The 23884-nt window shown below is 43.7% G+C and overlaps 1 protein-coding gene across 3 annotated transcripts in view; it reads right to left on the minus strand.

Moving 5' to 3' along the window:
* Positions 1-23884, minus strand: part of neurl1aa (neuralized E3 ubiquitin protein ligase 1Aa) — a 72360-nt gene that overhangs the window by 5467 nt on the left and 43009 nt on the right. For all 3 annotated transcript variants that reach the window (XM_018750703.2, XM_018750705.2, XM_018750704.2), the window contains exons 3-5: positions 23232-23553; positions 8665-9345; positions 672-818 (exon numbers count right to left, since the gene is read on the minus strand). In XM_018750703.2, coding sequence (XP_018606219.1) covers positions 672-818; positions 8665-9345; positions 23232-23553 — 1150 coding nt within the window. The remainder of the gene's footprint in view (positions 1-671; positions 819-8664; positions 9346-23231; positions 23554-23884) is intronic.

The following is a 23884-nucleotide window of genomic DNA, read 5'->3' on the forward strand; positions in this document are numbered from 1 at the left end:
GTTCAATTCCTCACTGTCTGTGTGGAGGAACACATGGGAGCCCAACCACATACTGTTGAGGTGGACAGGTGACTCTAAATTGCCTGTAGTGTGTGTGTGGCTGCCCTCCAATAGACTGGTGTTCCAGCCAGTGTGTACTCGCCTCAGCCTTCCACCCAAATGCTTCCAGGATAGGTTCGGGATCACTGTGACCCTGCTCAGGACAAATGCTTATTGAAACTGGATGGATGGATGGATGGATGGATGGATACAGTTGACTTAAATCTCTTAACTCAGTCCCCCACAATGGAAATTTATACCATGGCTTGATTTCTCAGAACAAATTAATCCCTTCGGTGTAAGGAATGCGTGTAGCTGGTTTTCTAACCGAAGAGGCAGAGTGTCTGAACGCTTTTCAGAGTTAAACACATAGTGGGCAGTGAACGAAATACTATTTATCATTAAACGGTGGTACATTATTCTGGAAGGTGCTCCAGTGAAGGTCAGAGATCTCCACAAGCTGAAGCTATGAAAGTGCTGCTGAAGTGATAAACCAAGAATGAAAACCAATTGCATGTTTGAAAGAAAAAAAACAAAACAAAGAAGAGCTGAAATGGGAACCTTTGGAAACTGAATCTGAACCTGCGTTTCTCACATTACCTCCAAGCACCGATATGTGGCTGAGCACTGACCTCCAGCGGAACCGCAGAACGCTCCGGGGCAGCTGCTGTTGAGGGTGGTGTCTGAACCGCCCCCGCACAGTCCCGTCGGCGTGTTGGGGATGGACGAGGGAGAGCTGGGGGCCGAAGGCCCCCGTGTGTCTGCCTGGTAGGTGGAGCCTGGAAATAGGAGTCAAACAAGCTTATTTCACATTGTTCCGCCTCGGCCCAGAGTCTCTAATGGCAAATCAGCACCAAGATTTAATCTATTTACTGCTAATCCTCGGCTGTTTTCTATCAGGAGTGCTGAGAAAAACATCAAGTCTCTTTTCCTGCTCCGGCAAGTTTTGAGGCAGATGGGCGACAGAATATCACTGGAACATGATACAAATAACATAAACAGTAACATAAGATAAACAAGACGAAATTGAAGGAATCTGCCCAGAAGCCTCCATGTCTGAATGTGTATTTGTGTGTGCATGTGTGAGTGTGTGTCTGAGTTCCAAAGCAGTACAACTTCCATCTGAACCAGCTGTTAGTTCTCATCATTGCAGATCCAAACCTTTTTCGCAAGAGATTACCTACAGTACCACCGCCCAGCTACCAACGTCCCGTGTCTCTGAGCCGCAGATAATTGTTTTCTATCGATGTTTAAACCTAAACCCACAGTTAAATGCATTAGAATGCAAATGAGTTGCAGAGGGTGTATATCCTTGCTGAAAAGAAGCCGATTGCTTTGAAAATTTGTATGCCAAATGGCACAAATGTAATAATATCGTGAGCCATAAAAATGACTTAAGGTTGAAAATCGCTGACGTTCAGAGAACATTAACTGTCAGTGAAAATATTAAGTACTATTAACCTGTTATAAATACCACTGGCTGTTTAGCACATACCTTGCAAAAGAAATACAGAAATATAACTCATCCTCTTGCTATCTAATTATTTAGAAACATAACACAAACCTATCGGTGCTGTCCTGCAGAGCTGAAGCTTGGAAAAAATCTTAAGTATTTCCTGTCCTAATAGGCACAAACGGCATTAACAATGACAACCGCAGCAGCGTTGGATATGAAACAGTGAAAAAAGCGTGCTGGTATATAAATGTCGCAAAGAATTTGACAGATGTCTACTGACACACACTGTAGAGATCATTTACGTGTAGGTAATTGTTTTCGACTGCGGTGCCTCACCACTTGAAAACCAATACTGAAATCTTGTGTGGGAGCAGGTGTCATGGAAGTGGCTTTTAGATGAAAAAAGTGTAGGTCTCAGAAGGGGGCCCTGGTGTACCCCGGAAGGAGCTTTTCAACCTGAACCGTTTAGACGAAAACATCCAGTTGTATAACTGTGAAAAAGAGTCAGACTATAGACTAACACAGTGTCTTGAATGTGCTGAGCAGCTCAATAATAGCAATGAGTAATGAGCTCAAAAACAGGGATTGATACTTCAGAAGCTCTCAGCAGGGCGCATGTCCTGCATGGGTATTTATGGAACCAGGCGGTGTTTTATAGAAGTAGGCCAGTGTCCTGCAGGCAGAGCCCAGTTGGGGGGTTGGAGAATAGGGGTTCAAGGTCGTGTTTATGTGTGGCTCTCAAATCAAGGTTGCCGTGCCTCATTAATGGGGGACAGCCTGGAATTAGTGAGGGGTTCTGTCATCGGGCTGGGAAATCTACCACCCACTCTGCAAAGGGGTAGGTTTCCACCCTTCGCGTGATCCTGGGTGGCGCGGCATGTCATTCCCCTTGCCGGAGGAATCCAGGGCTGCTACAGCTCCAACATGCCCATGACAGCTGAAAGGGTGCGTGGATCTGGGATCAGCAGAGCTCCCTTGCTTCACTTCGCTCCAAGATTAAAAACCTGCAGCTGTGACTCACTCACTCACTCGCTCCATCCCCCTCCTCCCACTACCAACCCCCCAATACCAAAAAAGTAAATACAACATAAAATACTTTCGTCTAAATCCCACTGCTATGGCAGGAATGAGCAGAATGACGTACTGTTAACTGCACACGTTTCTTTGTAGAGGTCCAAAACTTCTCCTGCACCCTGGACAACAGTGTAAACAACATACATCTCACACACACACACACACACACACACACACACACACACACACACACACACACACACAAATACAAATAATGTATGCCCAAAGCAACTGAGCAACACACTCTCTGTAAGATATGGCTAAATTCCCTAGAACTCCACCTCAGTTGCTTCTTTATTCCATATGCAGGTTCAGCTCTTCATGGTGTGGGTGAGCTGTTATGATGAGTTGGGTTTAGATTCGGAACTGTGTTGTTTCAATCTGACAGAAAAAACTAAACTTTGTGACAGCGATGATGCAAATAAAAATGGTGGAGCTGGGAAGATGGTGAAGGTCAATCGTGATGAAAAGTGAAAAGCATCAATAAACTCTTCACGTAAATGCATCACGAACGAGGGTTGAGCTTGAGCCAACTCTACTGAGTTTATCGTCTCATCCAAATAACACACGTAAACATTTGCCGACATATTTCGTCCGCACCTTTGTTCTTCCCCTTACTCTCCTTCATGGATCTGATGTCTGTGCAACTAGTCACCAAATTACGGATATCTCACCCCAAAACCAATTCACTTTTGGAGACTTGCTCATGTGCACTGTATATACAGGGCATACAGGGATGCTGAAAACACATGTCCAGTCTGATTGTTATGAGGATTGTTAACATTTTGTCTGTTTCCAAAGGATGTCCTTCCTGCCTGTTTATGTTTTCTTCTGAATCATTTTTCAAATGGATCACAGTCCCCAGCTTCCCAACATAAAGTGTATCGTCGCTCCCCTTTCCTCCATCACATCATTGTAAGACTTCAGTATGATGATGGAAGACAATTGATTTATTCCAACGCTGCATACTTTGGGAAAGTGCGCACATTGATAAACCACTAAATTAAGCGTGTGGATGTGAAAAACGTCATTTGCGTCATACAGCTCTCTAAGCCTAATTAGAAGCAGCCTGCAAAAAGTGCCAGTCAAGGAAGTGGAGCCATGAGTCAGTCTTTGCCAGTCGCAGCCATTGCCTTTGTCGCAGGCTGCACTGAGGGGGCTGCAGAGACGTCATGGCTGCACCGTCACGCTGCTGGGTCGGGGGGGCGAGAGAGAGAGAGAGAGAGAGAGAGCAAGCGAGCGCTAAGGAAGGAGCTGTGGGCGAACAGGCTAGATCCAAAGATGTCAGCGGGAGGAACATTAAGACTCGGAATGGACGTGGGAGGTAAAGTGTTCGGCTGAGCGTGAACGGAATGACATTTTAATGGAGTCCATGATGCATACTGAGGTGCACATAATGACATACGGCTCGTCGGTGCTGGAGCCCCGCCCACCACTCCCGGTTTCCACCGCATTCCTAAAATAAACTCCTCATCCTGTTATCCCAAAGTCCTGAAGTTTAGGATGGAGATGGCCACTGTGGGATCCGCACAGCCCTTGCTTTGAAACTTACAAATCCTACTACATGCTTGCCATACTGGTGATGTCAGCACTAGGAATGAGTTAAGTAAAAAGGGTGTAAAAACACACAGCTGTCCATCATTAGCTGATCCTTTCAGGAGGGACATCCATTCCCACCGAAGCAATTCTTCCCGATTCAAATATTAGACTTCGGTTAGACTTCGACTTAGATATTAGATGTCAGGCAGAGTACTGCTGCAATGGACTGGCATCCCGTCCAGGGTGTTCCCCGCTTCACACCCTGTGCTTCTGGGATAAGCTCTGGAACACATCACCCAGCATTGGCTGGATGGATATATGAACAGGTGGATGAAAGGACAGACAGACAGATGGATGTATGGGTGGATGGACAGATCAACGAAAGTTCTGCTGGATGATCTGTACCTCTACTGCAGTGTTTTAAAAAGCTAGCAGGGCATTCAGTCAACTGCTGTGTGCAGCGCTCTTCATCCCAACCCTCATTCTCCATCTCACTCCTCGCAGAGTTGTTTGGTTTATCACTTGCCAGGTTCCCTTTACACAGTGGCCACACACTTCTCTCAGCGGGTGGTTTGCTCCCCGTTCACACCAGATCAGTGTATCCATATCACTTGTGCACCATATTTAATGCTTTACTTATCTGAACTCTTAGTTTTACAAACAAACCAGATTCACCCACACAGGTAGGAAAGGAGAAAACGTGACCCGCTGAGCTAAAAGAAACAGAACTGGAGGAATGTGAAACCTTTCATTTACATTACATTACATTTATTCATTTAGCAGATGCTTTTGTGCTAAATGCCTTTGGATGTATGTCAGTGGATGGATGTATGTCACTTTCAGACCTATTATGGTATAATACACAAGTAGCAGGACAGACTTACTCTGGATGTGCAGTTTACTGCATGCCACAGTAAGTCAGCAGCTCTCCAGCAAATTAATACAGATGCCCCTTGGCTTACGAAGGTTCAACTTCGAGTTTTTTGACTTTACGATGGCGAGCTGGCGATAGACATTCAACTGAAACCGTACTTAAAATTTTGAATTTTGATTTTTTTCCCAGACAAGCAATATACGGTGCGATACTCTCTCGCCGCAGCGATCCGCATCTCCCAGTCTGCACATGGTCGCTATACAGATACCCCCCCGTATCTACGTTGTGTTTTGTGCATCCATAATGTCACAGAAACACCCATCTGTGTTTCCTGCTACTGGTGAGTAGAAGAAGAGGAAGGCAATTACTCTTGAGAGGAAACTCAAGATAACTGCCCAGCAGGAAGGCGGGAAGCCCGTAATGGCCATCACATGTATGCTAGGCTATGATGTTCGGTAGGTTAGGTGTATTAAATGCATTTTCGACTTACGGTATTGTCGACTTAGCATGGGTTTCGCAGAACGTAACCCCATCGTTCCCCTTCTTTACGATTCTAATCTATTATTTTGCAACTTTGTCCAAGACAATTTAAAATGTTTGTATACTAAGCAACTTAAACTTATTTACCTCTTCATAAAGCCGGGAGACTGTTTTTCTTAAGCAATCTCGGATAATTACCTTGATCAAAGGTATGAGCGGGAGTGGGCAATAAACCTGAAGGGCCCTAACCACTACACCACCTGGCACCCCTTCTGAAGCATAACACTTAATATTCAGATGAGCTTCCTGATGCCCCGTTTCATATTCAAATTACTCTCAAATAGCTGTCCGAAACGGTGAATTGCACTACGTTCACATTCATGTACATTTATTATTTACCACACTTAGCCAGTGCCATTTATAGACCCATTGCACCATAGTAATTGTATACAGTGCAGCAGTTCTTTCTCAATAACTATACAAGTTGGATATTTACTGTTGCTGTGGGTGTTTATGTTAAGTCATGGGATATAAAGTAAAGCAAAGTATTACAGGGGGTGTGGTGGTGCAGCGGTGCAGCGGGTTTGGCCTGTGCCTGCTTGCTGGTGGGTCTGGGGTTTGAGTCCCGCTTGGGGTGCCCTGCGATGGACTCGCGTCCCGTCCTGGTGTGTCCCCTTGCGCCCTGTGTTACCGGGTTAGGCTCCGGCTCGCCGTGACCCCGCTTGGGACAAACGGTTTCAGTGTGTGTTTGTATTACAGTTTTTTTGCTTCTGTGTTGTATTGGCTTCGCTATCCAGTTATGCAGAGCAGACTGAGGAGCAATAGTTTTGAAACACAAATGCTTCACTCAGTCACAAACCATTCTGTGAGGACCGGTCACACACACCCCAAGCCTGAGTGAAGAAGTCTAAAGTGGCGTTTGAAAGTTATACTGCTCTCTTTTAAACTCTGTTATAAACAGCTCTGTTTACTGCATCATAATTGTACAGGCACTAATAGCACGAGCAGAAAGTGTAACTGCGATACACTAATGTCGCTGCACATACTCGCAGCGCTTGGCGGCACCAAGGTGGCCATGTAGCCAGTGATGACAGTGATTTATGGCTGTCATTTGGAAAGAGCATCAGCGCTAGGCCGTCACTGACATTAATGGAATGACCTGTCTGCTACAATAGCACAGACGTATTCACACGGGGGCTCGAGACGGGGACAACCCGGCCTTAACTCAATGTTTCCGCCTCGCTCTGCCTGCTCCAGTTGAAATATGAAGCACATGTTGCGAGTGTGTATCCTTAGAGCACTTATCACAAACACCGACGGAGGCACACGATTCCTGAAATTCTAAGTGTAGCAAAGCCCTAAGCTCCCATTTCTTTCTTTTCCTTAAATTAACTGGGTGCACGTGCCATTTTTTTGCGATACAATCCAGCTCTGACTTTTTTATGTCTTGGCACTTCGACATTCCAGTAAACATTGCTTTATCGTCACTGATTTCTACCTTTTACACACACACTGGATTGGACTGGACCGGACTGGAACGGACTGTTCTAAACTGACTGACGACATTTCTCTAAGGCAGGTCTACATACAGCAGCGTTGGATATTAACAGATATTAATATTAATCCATCCTTCCATCCATCAGTTATTAATATCCACTCGCCTGATGCAAAGTGACGGTGGTCCAGAGCCTATCCAGGAAGCACAGGGCACGAGGTAGAGTACATGCTGGACAGGGGGCCAGTTCACCACAGGGCAATCGCAAACACACACACACAATTGAGTGGAACAATACAGGTAGTCCTCAACTTACAACATATGTGACTTATGACAACCTGGACTTAAGGCGGCCATTCCTTCAACCTTATAATATTACTTTCAAGTCCCGATGTTTAGTCGTAAAGTCTAGCGACGACTGCTCCATCTGCTGTACGATAACATCGGCTGGCCGAGTTGTTGCAAGGCACCATATTTCCACGTATTGACTCAGTCAGTGTGTCTACCGGTGACCTTGCTTCATTTACAAACATGTTATATTTACAAAACGTTTTGTTTGCGATTCCGTTCAAGTTACTTTTTTATAATGGGTAGCAAGCGAAAACATGAATATTCAGGTGGCGAAGAAAAGAAAAAGCAAGAGAAAAAAGATTGATTTACAATTTTAAAAGGAATAATATTTTTAAATATTGAAGAAATATGAAAGGCCTATTATACACTGTAGAATTAATAGACGTTAAATGTTTATATATCCTTTCAGTTTGTATAACGCAGTACATCTGTGACTTACAATGAAGTTGGAACAACAGTCAACAGTCGAGGTCCCCCTGTATTCATGAATATTACCAGAGGTTTTTTGTCTTTGAGAGATGATGATGGTGATGAAGATTATAAAAGTTAGAAGTAAGGGAACTGTGTTGCTACTATTTCAAAATTTAACAATTTCAGTCCATGTAAAAAGGAAAAATTTTACAATGCTCAATTTTACTGTGTGACAGCCATAATTTTGGGATAGCATCTTGCCCGTGTGGATCTTTCGAGGGCAGGAGCAGTGTTAGGGAGCTTGAGTCTGCTCTTTACAGAAAAGCATGAATCCATTCACATCAACAGTCTTTAACTTGTTGTGATTTGTGACTTAGAAGCAGGTCTTGCGACTCTAATTTATTCATCAAATTCTAATGTATTCAAGAAAAAAATCAAATGAATGATGTAAATTAGAATCCTAGGGAAAACCCAAAGGTTAATCTGCCAAGTTTGGCCTTTGTGTCTTTGAATTGTGCTGAAAAGCAGACAAAAACAGCCGTGCAAAAGAAGTGCGGCAAACTTTGGGGATGAAAATCTCTTTCATTAGGCGCTGATTTGTTGTCACCGAGAGGCATGAAAATCAAGAGAACATCTATCTGCCCACGCTCGCCGTCGCCTGTCAGTCTCTCGTTTCCTGCAAGAGAGATCATCGGCTGCTCCAGACGCCACCGAACACATTTACATTCTGTTCCTTAGATGGCAACTTGTGAGCTACTCCGTGGCTTATCTACAAAGCAGGGAAAAGGCTGAGTGTGAGAGCTACGGGGGCGGATCTGCTGAGCGGCAAAGGTGTCAGCGCAGCCCTTGCACACGGCAGGCAAAGTAGTGCCATTAATAATGAAATACATTGCATATGTACCGTAGTAAAACCAAATGCACGGTGTAAGCCACGTAGGGACTCACCCAGGATTCTGAGCTGCGTGACGGCGCCGTGCAACCCGAAGAACATCCACAGGGGTCTTGAGTTGTCCACGCAGACCTGCATCCCTGCGCTGGTGCCGTTGTGGCTCAGAATGACTTCCCCATCCTTGGTGATGAGGAAGCCTAGGATGTCGCTGCTCTGCAGCGGAGTGGGCACCCTACACACAGCCCAGAATTCCTTGCGGTCCACCAGGGACTCGGGGTTGTAGGGCAGGTCGCTGGGCCTCAGGATGCCGGGGTCGCAGGAAGTCACGCCGTAGGAGAGCGAGCCCGAGCGCGACGGGCTTGACTTGGTGACCTTGACAAAGACAGTCTCACCGGCGCGAAGGGGGCGGCTGGTGAACACCAGGGTCCTCTCCTCGCGGCCGTGCTCCGAGTGCGCAACCGTCTGCTCGTCCAGTGCCCGCACGTGCGCCCCGTGCACCTGGTGGAAGTGCAGGTCACCGTCCAGGTGGGGCGGCAGCAGGTTCGACTGCTGCGAGTTAAGCGAGTTCTGCGGAATGGGGCAGGCCGAGGAGGCCAGGTGCAGGCGCTCCTCCTGGAGGTTCAGGTCACAGAGGCTGACGGAAAGGCGCGACTCGTCCGCCTCGCGCCGCAGGGACGACCGGCGCACCGTGGTGAAGGAGCGTGGCCGCAGACAGTCTGGGGGTACGATCTCGCTGTCTGTGGGAACACGGACACAGTTCCATTGTACTTCACCGCATTAGTTATCACTCAGATGATGTAGCACAAACTTGAACATTTTTTCATTGAGCCGATGCTTTTCACCAAAGTGACTTACAACGTTAAGCTACTCGCACTGATTTACCCACTTACACAGCTGAAAAGTTTTTACCGATGCAAATCAGGGTATATCAGCGGGTTGAATTCGGACCTTCGAAAGGAAGGCAGCAGCTCTAACCATTGCGCCACCTGTTGCCCCAAACTGCCGTCTGCAGTCTTTACATCACATGGTGGCTTTCCTGGACGTCAAGGTGGTAACAGCCCTTAAGTGTTTGTGGTGTGTGACAGTGTGTACGTTGCTCTAAAAATAGGTGTTACTACCGTTTAAACACACATCCCTGTTGCTTCAGGAAGGGACAGATATTCCCAAGGCACAACAGTATCCTGTTTCCTTTGGCCATTTTTATCTGCCAGAAACTACCCCCCTCCTCCCCCGACTAATCGTGTGTAGCGGTGTGTGAACACGGCCTTACGCACACCCCGCAGACGGCTCCGCTGTGGAAAAATGATAGTCGTTCGAGAGAACAAGCTAATTTTAGATTCATCTGCGAATCTGCAGACATTCAGACGGGAGCTGAAAGGAACCTCTCTAATTTCGGCCTCCGCTGCCCTGCGGTGGGATAAAATTAGCCCCGAGTCCGAGAGGACCGTTTCGGGAGCTGCGGGGTCGCTGACATCCTGGGCGGACGCGGCTATTGTCTGGGTCTTCTCGACCCTCCTGGGACAGGGCGCAGGGGCTCCATAGGACTGGCGGGAGGAGGTGAGGCGACATGTAAAAGCACAATATAGGACTTTTAGCCCTTTGAGGAATGACTCAAAATTATTTACCATATTTTTAAAACTTTCAAAAAATATTTTGAAATCAGTAAATTGATGACTTATTATAGCAGCTGTTCTGTTAAGCGCCCCATTTCTCAAGAAGGCTAATCTAGAGCACTAATCGAGGTATTACTGTAATGGGCTCCTCGAGAAGGTCACAGTCCATACCTTTCAGAACAGGATTTGTTCAGCTGTGCAAGGTCAGTTTTAGCCTTTTAGACTTCATTTTTTTGAACAAAGCAGCATGACAACGGGAATGTTGAAGAAAAGCAGCAGAAATACACCAATGCTAATATGCCAAGCAGCAATTCAATAGAAACTTTACTCATGGATTTTTGCTTCAATACATACGCAATGTGCTCCGATTACGTCTAATATTCTACAAGATATTAGTAATATTACTATTTATTCTTTTTTTTTTGACTTACAATATTACATTTGTACACAAAGCTACCTACAATCATTTACCCAGCCTGGTAATTTTAACTGTATACATTCAGGGTAAATACCTCGCTAAGTGGTACTACGGAAGGGGTTGGATCTGAACCCTAGCCTTTAAGAGGGTCTTTTGACTGTAAAGCAACAGTGCCATCCGCTAAGCGACTTAGTACCCTAATAAAACAGAAAGTGGCAAAATGTTTTCTGATTAAACTTATGAAAATGCACACACACACAGTCTGAAACTGCTTGTCCCGAGTGGGGTCGTGGCGAACCGGAGACTAACCCAGCAACAAAGGGCATAAGGCTGGAGGGACGCCAGTCCATCACAAGGCACCCCAACCGGGACTTAAACCCCAGGCTCCCCACCGTGCTCCCCCGATCATATGGAAATGTATATTCAAAAATATATAATAATAATAATAATAATAATAATAATAATAATAAATATTCTATTTCCCTTATTTCCATACAGTAGCATACATCTACATTTACTGTATGTTTACATTTATTCATTTAGCAGATGCTTCTCTCCAAAGCGATGTACATCTAATACACTTGGATGCCCATAATTATACACATCTCTTTTCATAAAACATGGCAGCAACCTTTTTTTAAGTCACTTAAAACGAGCAGTGAAGGTCATGTCATCATTGCACTCGATCCTCTCCCAGGGGATGGGCTTCACTTGGAAATTCGAGGAATGACGCTCAGTGGGGATCCACGAAGATGGAGTTGCAGTCGCAATAAAGCACACATACATCCAGCAGGAACACAGTTATTCCTTGCTTGACACCACGCCCAATAATCGGAGTCACTGGGTAAAAGGAAAGTGTAGAAGATACTCCACACATGGTGCTACCAGTGCTGACCAGTTTTGGCTCCGACTGTGACTACAGACTGATACCTAGCGATGATTTAAGTGGTATGGTGCACGCAGACCTATGTTTTGTAACAGGTCCACAAACAAAGGTTGCTGTCAGCTGTCAGTCTACTTACAAGCTATTTGTGGGAACATTTTACAAGCTATACCTTAAAATACTTCCATGTAATGAGCTGGAGGTCAGTACAGGTCATTCTGCTCATTAACATGGGATTAGTTTTTTTTTTTTTTTTGTCTTGGCATTAAAAGCTTTTAAATATTGCCCGTTAAGCAAAAGAACCAGGAACACAGGCCTTCTGTACATGTTTATCTGTCACGAAACAGATGTAATGTTAGCAGCTAAGTAAGATCTCATCTGCAGTAGCAGGATTTATAAGAAAAGTCATCTTGTTTCCACACTTAATCATTTTTAAGACTTTTTAAAATGAAATTCAGCATTGGTTAAATACTTTTGATTTTTAAATATTGCTTTTACTCTTCAGTGAGTGAATTTCAGGACAGTGATTTCCAATACATCATACTGCATGAGTGACATCAATAGCTGCTCTAAAAGAGTTCAGCGCAGGACTCAGGAATGGTGTGACTAGAGGGACGTGTCCTCTGGGCCAGGGGACCATGTTGGAACCGGCTGCTGCCAGTCAGGATGCCGAAGCCACAGATAATCATGGCATCTTCTTGCTGGCCACTAAGGAGATTAGGGTCGGATCCACAAAGGGAAAGCCTTTGACACGTGGGTATTTATGGAAGTGCTTCCACCCTTAAGCTCCGTGTCCCGGTCCAGTGCCGGCTCTTACCAGGCTCCCGCTTACTCTCCCACCAGCAACCGTGTCTCCCGCTGCTTTTGTGAATCCACTCCTAGAATTACAGCAGCATTAGTGCCTCTCAGCCACCTGCGTATCCACTGGACAGGCTCCGAGTTTGCGGAGATGGAGCCGCAGGGCTGTGAGGAAGCGTTTTGGGGTTTGCCTACAGCAAATGAAGGCAAGCAAAACGTAAAATTAATCTATTAAGCGCACAATTTTGGTTACACGATACCCAAGCTGCTTTTCAGTAGAGCTTCGGTGCTCAATCAATCACACCTATTCAGCCCGAATCCGGATTGTTCTCATCTAACACATTACAATGCATCCCAGAAACACCGTTCCCTTCATTCCTTCAACTCATTTTCAGAGATCTTTATCCAATGTAAAGGACAGCTGATAGTGGAGTGGTTAGTGCAAATACCTTTGGACCCAATGATTAGAGGTTTGATCCCCACCTCTGTTTGTAGTACCCTTGAGCAAAGTACTTACTCTAAATTGCTCCAATAAATTTACCTGGGTGTATAAATGGGTAAGTAACTGTGACCTTAACAGTAGAAGTCACTTTGGAGAAAAGTATCACATAAATGTGAAGTGACACAGTCCATAGTGAACCAGTTTACAAAGCAACACTGGTTGTACTGAACCTCTGTAACACTGCAGAACTGTCTTCCACTTTCAGTTCTCAAGCCTTCTTCATAGGATTTAGTTGATTCACTCTGCACTGTATGATGGTGCAAACAACGACACTTCAAAGTGGGCAGAAGATAACAAAACATGGTTATTTGATGAACTGGCCAGCAATGGGGATTGAACAGGAACTTGTGGAGATGTATTTTTTGTTTTCAGTAATTTTACATGAGTTTTAGTCTCAACGTAGTTTGAAGTTGACAAGAAGATACTACACTGCAATGCAATGGATTTGCATCCTGCCCAGGGTGTCCTGCAAATATATGGAGAGATGCTTGGATTATGTGGTGTTTACTGATTGTGACTCAGTCATTAAGTGTGGACTTAGTAACAAATCAGGTTAAGGACACACTTCTGGCCCTAACAGTTTTTTCAAGGTATTCATAACACGGAGCCTAAAAAAATAGCACAGTTGCAGGAATTTCCTTCAAAGTATCCCTCACGTAACATTTTATGGGCACAATTTGTGCCCCGTCCTCAGAATTCTTCTGCAAGAAGCAATTTGGGTGCAAGATAACACCATTCCATCAAAAATTTCATTTGTGTACGCTCAGCTGTGACACATAGCGCGCCGATATATTTCACCCTGAAAACAACTCACAGTGGTAAGTAAGCGTAAAGAGTGTGTGACCTAGAATACGGATGCATGATTTGAAGCAGAAATGCAGTATACTGTAGTTTTCAGTACAGTGCTCAGAGAACACGGTGAGCTCCCAAAGGTCACGTACTACCATCTACTCCTCAAAGTCCAAACTCTAACTATGAAGATCTCTTCAAAGCACTTTAATTTGTTTTCTCATAATGAAAGTGAAAAGTCAATGTCTTACAATGTCAGTAAATACATTTTTAAATCTGTCACATTTACATTGTTAATCAGTCATTATATACCCAACAAACAAAGGAGAATAAGCCCTGAAACAAGGGTAATAAAATGACTGCTGCTGATTATTACACTCACAGCTAAGTGTAAACCGTAACATTTGGAAGACTAGCAAATAATATTTACATGCAGCCCATCTTACATTCATAAACTTCACAGAGCAGCATTTTTGTCTAATATAATATCACCATATACTAATAATGCAGGAAAAAAACGCAACCTTAATTCTGTTTCTCGCACCGTAAAATGAAGCATCATATTTTACTGATGTATGACTTATTGGTATTTCAGTCCTCTCCTCACATAGTTTAATCATTTCAAAACACCCGCAGTAAACAATTCCCTAATCCATGAGATCTTTTATTGATCCGGTGCATAATCAGACTTGCTGCATGTCAGGAAGTGGAGCCCGGAAGGAATTACGTCTTGCAGGAGATGTCACGTCTCGTGGGACGGAGAGCTGGGAGACGGCAGCACCGAATTAACGGTGCAGAACAGAGGGGGCTGGATCCAGGCACACGTGGTGCAGCAAGAGGGCAGAGAGCCACCCGCGTTCTTCTCCCAACGGCGGCCATTGCCTCGATCCGCATTCACCCGGCCTCTTCAAGTCAATCGTGCGCTCTCCCTTTTGAGCCTGCTCCTTCGACTGGGACAGCCACAAGACAATGTGCACAAATAAGGAAAAAGGATATGGCCACGCTGACAAAGCCATCATCGTTTAACGAAACCACATGGAAATTAATTCCTTCTTTCAAATTCTTTCCCTCGCACATGTATTATGAATATGATACTGTGCCAGGAGCACAAAAAAGTCATTCATAAAGACATTAATAGAGAGCAAATGGTTTCTGTATTAGGGTAACTGATGGCTGGCAAAGAGGCAAAAGACATTTCCGTATGAAAAATACATTTCATGTGGCACTGCGCAGGTGAACGCTTGGAACACAGGAAAATTTTAAATAAAAGTCTTTTGAATGAGATCATGTTGTTTGGGTTCTACCGCTGTTGTTTTTTTCATCTTTCTGTAGTATGTTTATTTTTTGGGTAGGCTTGCTGAGATCTTGAAGGGCTCAGAGTTTGTTGTTTATGCATGTTTTGTTATATCTCGTGCTTAGCTTCTCAGACTGAGGGCCAAGTAGCCAGGCAGCTCAGGGGAATGAATGGAGGGTCGTTGACTGCCGATGAAATAAAGAAATGCAAATGGCACCTTTGTTCCCTGGCCGGCTGGCTCTTTGTTGGTGAGGGTACCAGGGAGCTGGTGGGGGTGGGGGGTGCAAGATCACTTCTGCCAAAACTGGCACGTAGGACAGCACCAGCTGCTGCACTCCAATTACAACGCACCTGCTTGCCTCCAATACGACGGACCGGACCGTTGGTTCCCCCTGGCTGTCCGCCTTTCAGGAGAGCATTTACAAATGCGGTAGGCAGCTTTAATCACTTCGAAATGAGCTTCTAAACAAGAGAATTCCAGGCTCTGAATGCAGGCCCATCCACCAGCTCACAGAATGGTGCGGACAAATTGGGGTAGCTGCAAAGACAACACCAAGCACAGCTTTTCAAAAAAAATTATTGTAATTATTATTATACTCGGTGTATTGAATGCACGTCCGTTTAACCAGCGATTAAGCTGAACTCATGCTAAATAAGCTATTCAACTTCCGTTGGTGATTTTTTTCATGTTACGCGTTGGTTGTTGATGTGTCCAAGACGCCCCGTAGTCAAATCCTCAAAAGAAGTCCAAGATAAGTAATGATGTATATTTCCAGTGACTCTAAAACTTCCTTTCATGGATGTATGTGTGCAAGATTCAGTGTTTTACACTGCGCTGCTCTGCTCTCTAGATGGGGGAGTCATTGTAGGGTGTTCAGTATTGTATGTCTAGCACTATATGTCGGTCGTTGTCTTTAGTAGTGGAAGGGTGCCCTTCCTCAGTGAGATGAGGACCTGTCTACTGCAGGGCTTCGAAAGCTGCCTTTTGCCAAACCTTCAAGCAGTTCATCATGGGAAGATGGGGGGGGGGGGCAGCCCACAGCACAGGAGGCAGCAAGAGGTCGAAGGGAAGGGGGGGGGTGTCCTTCTACAGAAGAGCCACATCTGTGAGATCATTAGACGCTTCTGTAGAGCTCCGGGGCAGGCTGTTTCGAGTGAGGCCGTGGGGGGGAGACGGATTTACAATGTTTTGAGGGCAATCCTGCAAAACGGGTACTGTTTATTGCAGCTCTGCAGTCGCAGGCCCCACGGCAGCCGCCGCTCTCGAACCCTCGTTGGAAAGAATCCCTGGACTGGACTGGGAGGCGGCGCATTGTCACAACCAACACAGGACAAATGCTGTAATAAGTAACAGCCCCCAGTCCCCTGGGTCATTTCAGCATAGCTGTGCTTAAATTAGAGCCTGCCGTGCGTCTCCGGTCAGACTCCGCAGGCCCAGGCCGCGGCACAGAATTAATGACACGGCATACCGTAATTTAATTAAAGGTGCTATTTCTCTCTTTTTCAGCTGCTCCCTAACACCTAAGCCTTGGTTAAACAGACTATCATTGGGTCTGGTGGAGACTGGAACCACTGCCTGTCCTACATGCTCGGTATCAGCAAAACAACCAATGAGGTCAATCCAGCACTTTCTTTTTTTCCCCACTTATTTTTTCGGAAGACATCTGCGAATGCTTCCATGATAAAACTATATTACACGGTAATTGCACGTGACGCGAAAAACACGCATCGTATGGAACGCACAAAATGTGGAGGCTCTGTGATGACAGTTGTGCAACATCGTGGAGCTAACCGGATTTTGGAAATGCATTTTACCACAGGATGAAAATGAAAAGAAAATAACTCAGTCGTAACAACTGACAGGAATCATAACAAGACCATTTACATTAGTTGCTTCAACTAGGACCAGTGGCCACTTGAAAAGAGCTCAAGAAAGATCAAATGGAAAAGAGTCACGTTCATTTCCGCCAAAAACCTGCAATAACATGTTTATGAAGTGGAGGCACATGACTTTTCCCCGCTTTTCTGCAATTATACATTTCCCTGTACTTTCCCATTGAAATCGAAGGGACAGCTTAACACATTCCTGCATCCGTTCTGCGCTTCAGTTTGTTATTTCTGGGTGTTCTGGCCGCTTAGCACGAGATTTTAATTTAATACAGTTATTTTTCTTCAGCAGAATCAAACTTTCGGGCCAATCACATACCTCCATTAATCAAAACTAACAAAAAGAGAACAATGTCTTCCTCTTTCCGTCTCTATTTACATTGCTCAAAGAAACAATAAGACGAATGCTCCCGAGCGCACAACGCTCCAAACCAGAACGAACGGCAGTACGTTGTGATTGATGGCAACCAAATACAATGATCATAATTACGTTTAACCCCAAAACGCAATAAGACAGCACAATAGTGAGCCAGACCGGATATTTGATCATTCTCTTTCACACTGAGAACACGTACCATATATTTAATATGTTTAAAATACTCAATCCTCCAAAAGCTTTCTAAAATCCTAACTACGCTCTGTTTTTCTACACTGCTAATATTCTTTTTAAATAACTCCTTGCTAACAATGCCCGTGTTTATTAGAAATGTAATTACATTAAAAGTCATTATTCTTGCGTCCTCCCCTCGGGGAGAAGAACACAACTATTTGTTATGTCAGAATTGAAAATGCATCAAACATTTCAATGCCTCTGACTAAAAGCTGCCACGGAGTGGCCTATATCACGGAATACCCTTTCACCCTAAATCAGCCTCAAGCCGCAGCCAAAACGCAATGTAATACGTCTAAGCAAGATGTCAGAAACCAGATATTTTTGCCCCGAAGATAATATTTATCATCTGGCTTTTGGACCAACGCGAGTTGCTTAAATTACATTTATTATAACATGTATTGCAGAAAGGTGAAAACAGCAATCAAATAAAATATATGAGCACAAACAAAATCAGAAAAATATGTTCCAAGGCCCCCCGGTGTTTTCTTTTTTTCGTGATTTTGTTAGGGTGAGATACATACTTAGATTTAAAGAAAATGTTGAGTGTAAAAGAAAGAAAAAAAAAAAAAAAAACCCCACAGAAACCCGCTCACAGCAATTCCTTACAGCGAGCGGAACAGAGCAGCACTTCGCAGTGACGTTCAGTGGATGAGAAGTCCTGCTTTCAGTGTAATGCTCATAACAAGAGCAATGATGGGATATACTGTACCATATGTTTCCAACAGCAAATTGGATGTGAAAAGCATCCTCTGGTGGTTTCTAATGGATTCCCCCCGCCCCCAAACACTGACAGACAGCTTTATCCTGGCGTCAAAAAAACAAAGGGCAAATATGTGGCTGTGACTCATGCTTCTATTATCTCCCATGTTAGCTTTTTGACTAAACTAACACAGAGTACGAGGACTCAACGGCAGGTGCGCAACTGAAAACGGTCGCCAGCGATATGAGACCTCTCTGACACTTCCTCAAATGATAAACAAATTACTGTCTTCCTCTTCCACAGCCATTAAATGCCACAGTTGATCAGCGTTTATATTTTTTGGGAGCACTTGTTTCATGTGAAGTGTGACCACATTCACCTGAGATTTACGTTCTACTTTAATCTGCACAATAATAAGTAATAATAAATACGCTGTTTATGAAACATATCAGGAGGGCATAAGGGCCATGCAGAGACTAAGGGAAAAAAAAAAAAAAAACACACCTGGCAATAGTGAAAATCCTCCAGAACCTCCTTGAGCACAAAAAAAGTGTGCAAGAAGGTTTTGATTAATTCTAATCCTGCCCTCTAAAGGGCCACACTTTCTCTCATGGACCGATATCAGTGGATTAGTGAAAACTGAAGCCGAGTTACTGTAACTCTGAAATCCATCAAAGATGTAGGTACAAAACTAATTTAGGAAAAAAAAAATCCACACTGGGTATTTAGGCAGTACACTTTATCATGCAATTTCACAACGCTCCCAAAAACATACCATGGCACACTACGGTAGAGCGGAAAACCAAGCTTTTTTTCATGCCTCCCGGGACTTTCACAAGAGGAATGAAAACTGACCCTCACACTGTCTTAATTCTCAGTACCTGATTGCTTCTTAGCAAGAGCAATGCAAACCGAGAACAAGAATAACAAGAAGCGTCTGGAACCATCATCCCCTGACCTTTCGAGGGTATTCCAAGCCTGACGAGCACATCTGGCTATCTTAAACACATCAGTTAAACTGACGTTGAACAATCAACAAAGGCCAAGAAAATTGCGGAACCAGAAGATGGCTTTCGGAGTGAAAAAGGAAGGGGGAAAAAAAAACTTGCTGAATCCGTCTGCCAAAATATGATCTTACAATCGCTGAAAACCATGATTGAAAACACCTATGACTCATTTGGAATGAAAATGAAAGCCGTTTCCAAGTCCATGGCGCAGAAGGGGTCCAAACAGACTGAAGACTTTGAACATTAACATTTTAAAGTCTTTAATATTTTAAAAGTGGAGCGAAAAAAGATAAAATTTCCGATCATATTTATCCGATAGAGGATACGTGTTCCTTGACTCAGTATAATGCATCGGTTACTGAGCTCTCCAATGAGAATGACTGTCATGGCAGGGCTGTTATCCTAGTGAGGACTGTCAGAACCGAACGCCCAACAGAATCAGTACACCAAACCCGCAATATTGCCACCACACTACATAAAGACTTCGAGTACTGAATATGATGACCGGTATATTATTAACTGTATTACGGTTTAGTAAAGCAGGGTGTTGAGAAGATAATACACATTCAGTGCTGAGTTACACACAAAGAGCGACAAAAATCAAGGTGAAATACTGTACCAAACCAAAAACATCCAAAGAAGAACCGACCACTTGTCGTCTGTCGAAGAGCTCATGGTTTATCTGCTGGAGTCTTACTGAACTCCTCGAGGGGCTCAGATCTGGACTAATGCAGATAAATCGTGAGTCATTCCTATTCCTCCGAAATGCCTGTCTGTGAAATGGTGCTTCTGCAGACTTACGTCATTATAGCATTAATTCACCCGTTCCGTATCTCATCCATATCTCATATGTTCATGGCAAGAAGGGAAATTATTGAAAAGAAAAGAAAAAAAAAAAGTGAACTAGTGAAGCACAACAGACTTGCTGCTTACTGCTGCTTTTATCGAAAATGACAGTTTTACCAGTGTCTAGGGCTGAGTTTTTGTGAACAAACTCGAATTAAAATACAAAATACTACAGCGGGATCCTTCCCGGGACTTAAACCAGCAGCCCTTAGCTACCACATTACTTGCTGTCGAAACATCTCTTATGGACTGGGGCAAAAGGTATGTTTAGTTATGTGAAAATAATCAAGAGGAATCATGTCAAGGGGAAATATGTAAATGTGTCTGGAATAAACAGCAGTGTGACTAAGGGTGGTAGTGGGCAAGCCACAGGACATGCAACATTTCTCCCCTGTTGCACCGAGCAGGCTAGGGGATGTAAATTGTGCTTCCAACTGCTGGGAGAGAGCTGATCTAGCACGGCAAACCTGCCCTGACGTGTGCATGAGCAGCCATTAAATTGCATTAATGCCCTTTGCAAGGTAATGAAACAGCCAGCAGGAGAAGATGGCCTTATTTGGCGAGACAGGTGGCAGTGCGGCACGGTAAGACAAGGTTGTGCTTGAGGTGTGTTCACCCCGCGTTATGCGTTGTGAGCGCCAGCCTCTGAAAAATGCATGTTGAGAGTCCTGCGTCGAAGGCTTTGCTTGTGACACTGAAAAAAAAACAATTTTCATGTGCAGATATGCAATTTGCATTTGTGTTTTTTATTTTTTTTTTTAAAGAAATTCCCTTTCAGTCATAGAATAATAACATTGTCTTTAATTTTAAATGTTGTGGTATTTAGGACATTCTTGAGTAAAAATTTTACCATAGAAAATTTGTTATGCCTTAAATAATACTTATGTGATTGAACCTAGTGTAATAATGGCTTCGAACTACTGGAAATTTTTCTTAATTTAAATATGGATCTGGGCAGCACAGAAAAGAAAATGTGAAAATAAAAATCAGGGAAGAGAGCATTTCTGAGATTAACTGAAATATAAATATTTTCTTCAGGGTGGATTTACCTTACTGGTGGTATAATAAGGACATATTTAACATTAATACTGTTAATTCAGTTAAGTCATTCTAGACCATTGACCATTATCACTCCTGCGTTGTTTACATGTGATTTTATATTTTTAGATTTTAGCTCAGTTTTATCGCAGTTTTACAGTTCAGTGTTATAATAATTGTGGAAAGGCCTACAGTAGGCCATCTTAATTTTTGCCAAGCAATAAAATAAAAAGTAAATCAACAAAATAAAAATAAAATTGAGTAACAAAGCATGATACGGTTCACTCAAACTCATAGATTTTGACAGATACACTGTCTGTTGAGTGTATTTTTTTTTCTGCTCATTTTCTTCAGTTTTTCCCCTCTCACTATTTGCTTGAAGTGGTTAAAAAGGTCATTCTGAAGGTCAGCAGTTCCAAAAGCAGCCCACACTACTCTTGTTCAAATGTCCAAAAAAGGCACCTAATAACACTGTAAGTAATAGCGTTGGGGGAAACACTCATAAAGTCATTATTACAGTATCCATAAGGTGAAATAGGTCAGAAGTGCTTTTTCTAAATTTTTTTTTTTTTTTTTTTTTTTTAAAAGTGAAAACACTGAGCAATAGAGAAGAGGTGTCTACAGGCATGCCAGCCGTGCTCTTTCACTACTTGCTAAAACTGTCATTTCGATGTAGCTTTACCACATTGCCCGGGAAAATGTCCAACGTAGACCCTGGAGAGGTTGATATGATCAACTGCTATCCCTGCAAAACTTGACACCCGATTCACTCCCTTTATAAAGTGCATTCTAGTCTCCAGATGTGGCAGTTTCCACCTTACTCTACTTCTCTATTTTCTTTTCAATCTCTTTTCCTAAACCTATAGGTCACTTTCCATGATATGGTATTTGCATAGTATAAGGCAATATAATATGAGTGAAATATGAGAAGGCGTGCTCAGCTTGATATCTAGACTAAACGGCAGCCTTGGATGCAAGAACCTCACTTGTTGTATGTGATTGTTTTTTATTAAATATGTACCGCAACATGTGATGCTGTGACATACAGGGCTTCATTTGCAAAAACCACAGTTATTCGAACAAAATTAATACTTTCCAATACAAAGATACTGTTCCGGAGCCCTGAGTGCGTGAAGTGAAAACACCTAGACACTGACTAAATGGGGCATCAAACATTTTATGAGTGGCGTTAAATCATTGATATCTCACCTTACCTTGAATTTACCCATAACTACCGTACCTTACCCTGAACTACCAAATGACTTGAACCCAAGTGAACTGACTGGTATTCACTGACACTCTCCTTTACTTGCAAAGGAAAATCCGCGTAGGTCAATATGAGCATACAAATGTAGATGAACTTGCCACATTTTTGTGACATCAGCATTGAGCTTGTTGAGAACAGAACATCAATACTGTGGCTTAAAAGCATGGGAGCCGATCTTGGGCAGTGTACCGAACATCCCACAAGCAGATACGGAGAGTGCTGTCAATTGGCACTGTCCGAAATTAGGTTAAATGGTGCTATCAAAACACATGTGACCACTCTATTTTTACCCCAAGGGATGACGGCATGAATTCCCTAGAGAGTCGAGGGGTTCTTCCTGGAAAACCGTTTGCTTTGTTTTCATAGCCGACGCATTATCAGCAGAGGACATACTCCGTACACACAAAGCCATAGTACGGAAGTGTTTCTGTGCCTGTTTCAGTAGGCAACATGCAAACAGACAGACGAAGAGCGTATTAGGTGCCTCCTACTCCGTGATTTAAGCTATTTAGAGCTTTTATTCAGTTATCTATACAAAGGAATCGACTTGTGACATATGTGGACCTTAATATGACATATTTGTGCAGACTGCAGCTGCAAACAGGCCAGAACTCCAACCGCTTTATTCCCCAAGCACTGCATACAACTCTAGTTCGCTTCTGAGCAAACATCTCCCTGTAGAGAGACTGGCATCAACTGCAAATGAACCACTTGAATGAATTACCAATTAGATAGCCTTATTATGCTCTCCTACATGGATACTTAAATGTTTTTCTTCAATAAACAAGGACAAAGAGTTCATTTGACGCCAGATGAAATACAAATTTCTTAATTTAACTGGACTACTAAGGCTTGGAATATGACTTTTAAGGCTTGCAAGACTAACAAGCCTTTCAAATAGCGCATTCCAGGGAACGACAGGCTCACATGGCCCTACAATGTGTGGCATTGTCTCCTCCCAGACTTACCGAGCAGCTGCACCCCTCTGGTAAGACCATAAACATCAATCAGGGCCCAGAGGGGCTCCACGGTCCGAACGCCGCTGAAAAACAGCATAGGGCTGGAATCGTTGATGCGGTAGAAGACCCGGCCCTTCTTGTCCACCCAGAAGGCGATGACGTTTCCCTCGTTGGCGAACTCTTCGGGCAGCGCCTTGGCCCAGAAGCCACTCTGGGACACCAGATCAGGGCAGGCGTACTTGGGCAGGCTGTCTGGGTTGATCCGGGATGGGTCCTTAGCGGTGAAACCAAGTCGCAGGGCCCCACTCCAACAACACTGCTTCTTTGTGATCTGTGGAAGGGCACATCAGTTTGGGTTTTGTCCAAAACCAGAAGCCTAGAAGAGTGTCACAGTGGTATGGGGTATTTATACCTGCTCCATGCCTGACCAATATGAGTTGATCAAAGTAACTTGCAGTTGTACTTTTTTACTCACTGGCACAGCAGAATAACATTAACAGTGTAAATGTTAATAGCATAAACTGTTTCTTACGAGAGTAAATTTTACAGAAAAGTATGGTTATTTCAAAAATTATTTGATAGTATTTACAATGAGCTCCCTCTTGCCCTCAGAACTGCTGAATCCCTTTCAACACTGAAGAAGGTTAAAAAGAATTCCTTCT

The sequence above is a fragment of the Scleropages formosus genome, chromosome 16 (genome assembly GCF_900964775.1).
Source record: "Scleropages formosus chromosome 16, fSclFor1.1, whole genome shotgun sequence".
In the NCBI taxonomy this organism is placed as follows: Eukaryota; Metazoa; Chordata; class Actinopteri; order Osteoglossiformes; family Osteoglossidae; genus Scleropages; species Scleropages formosus.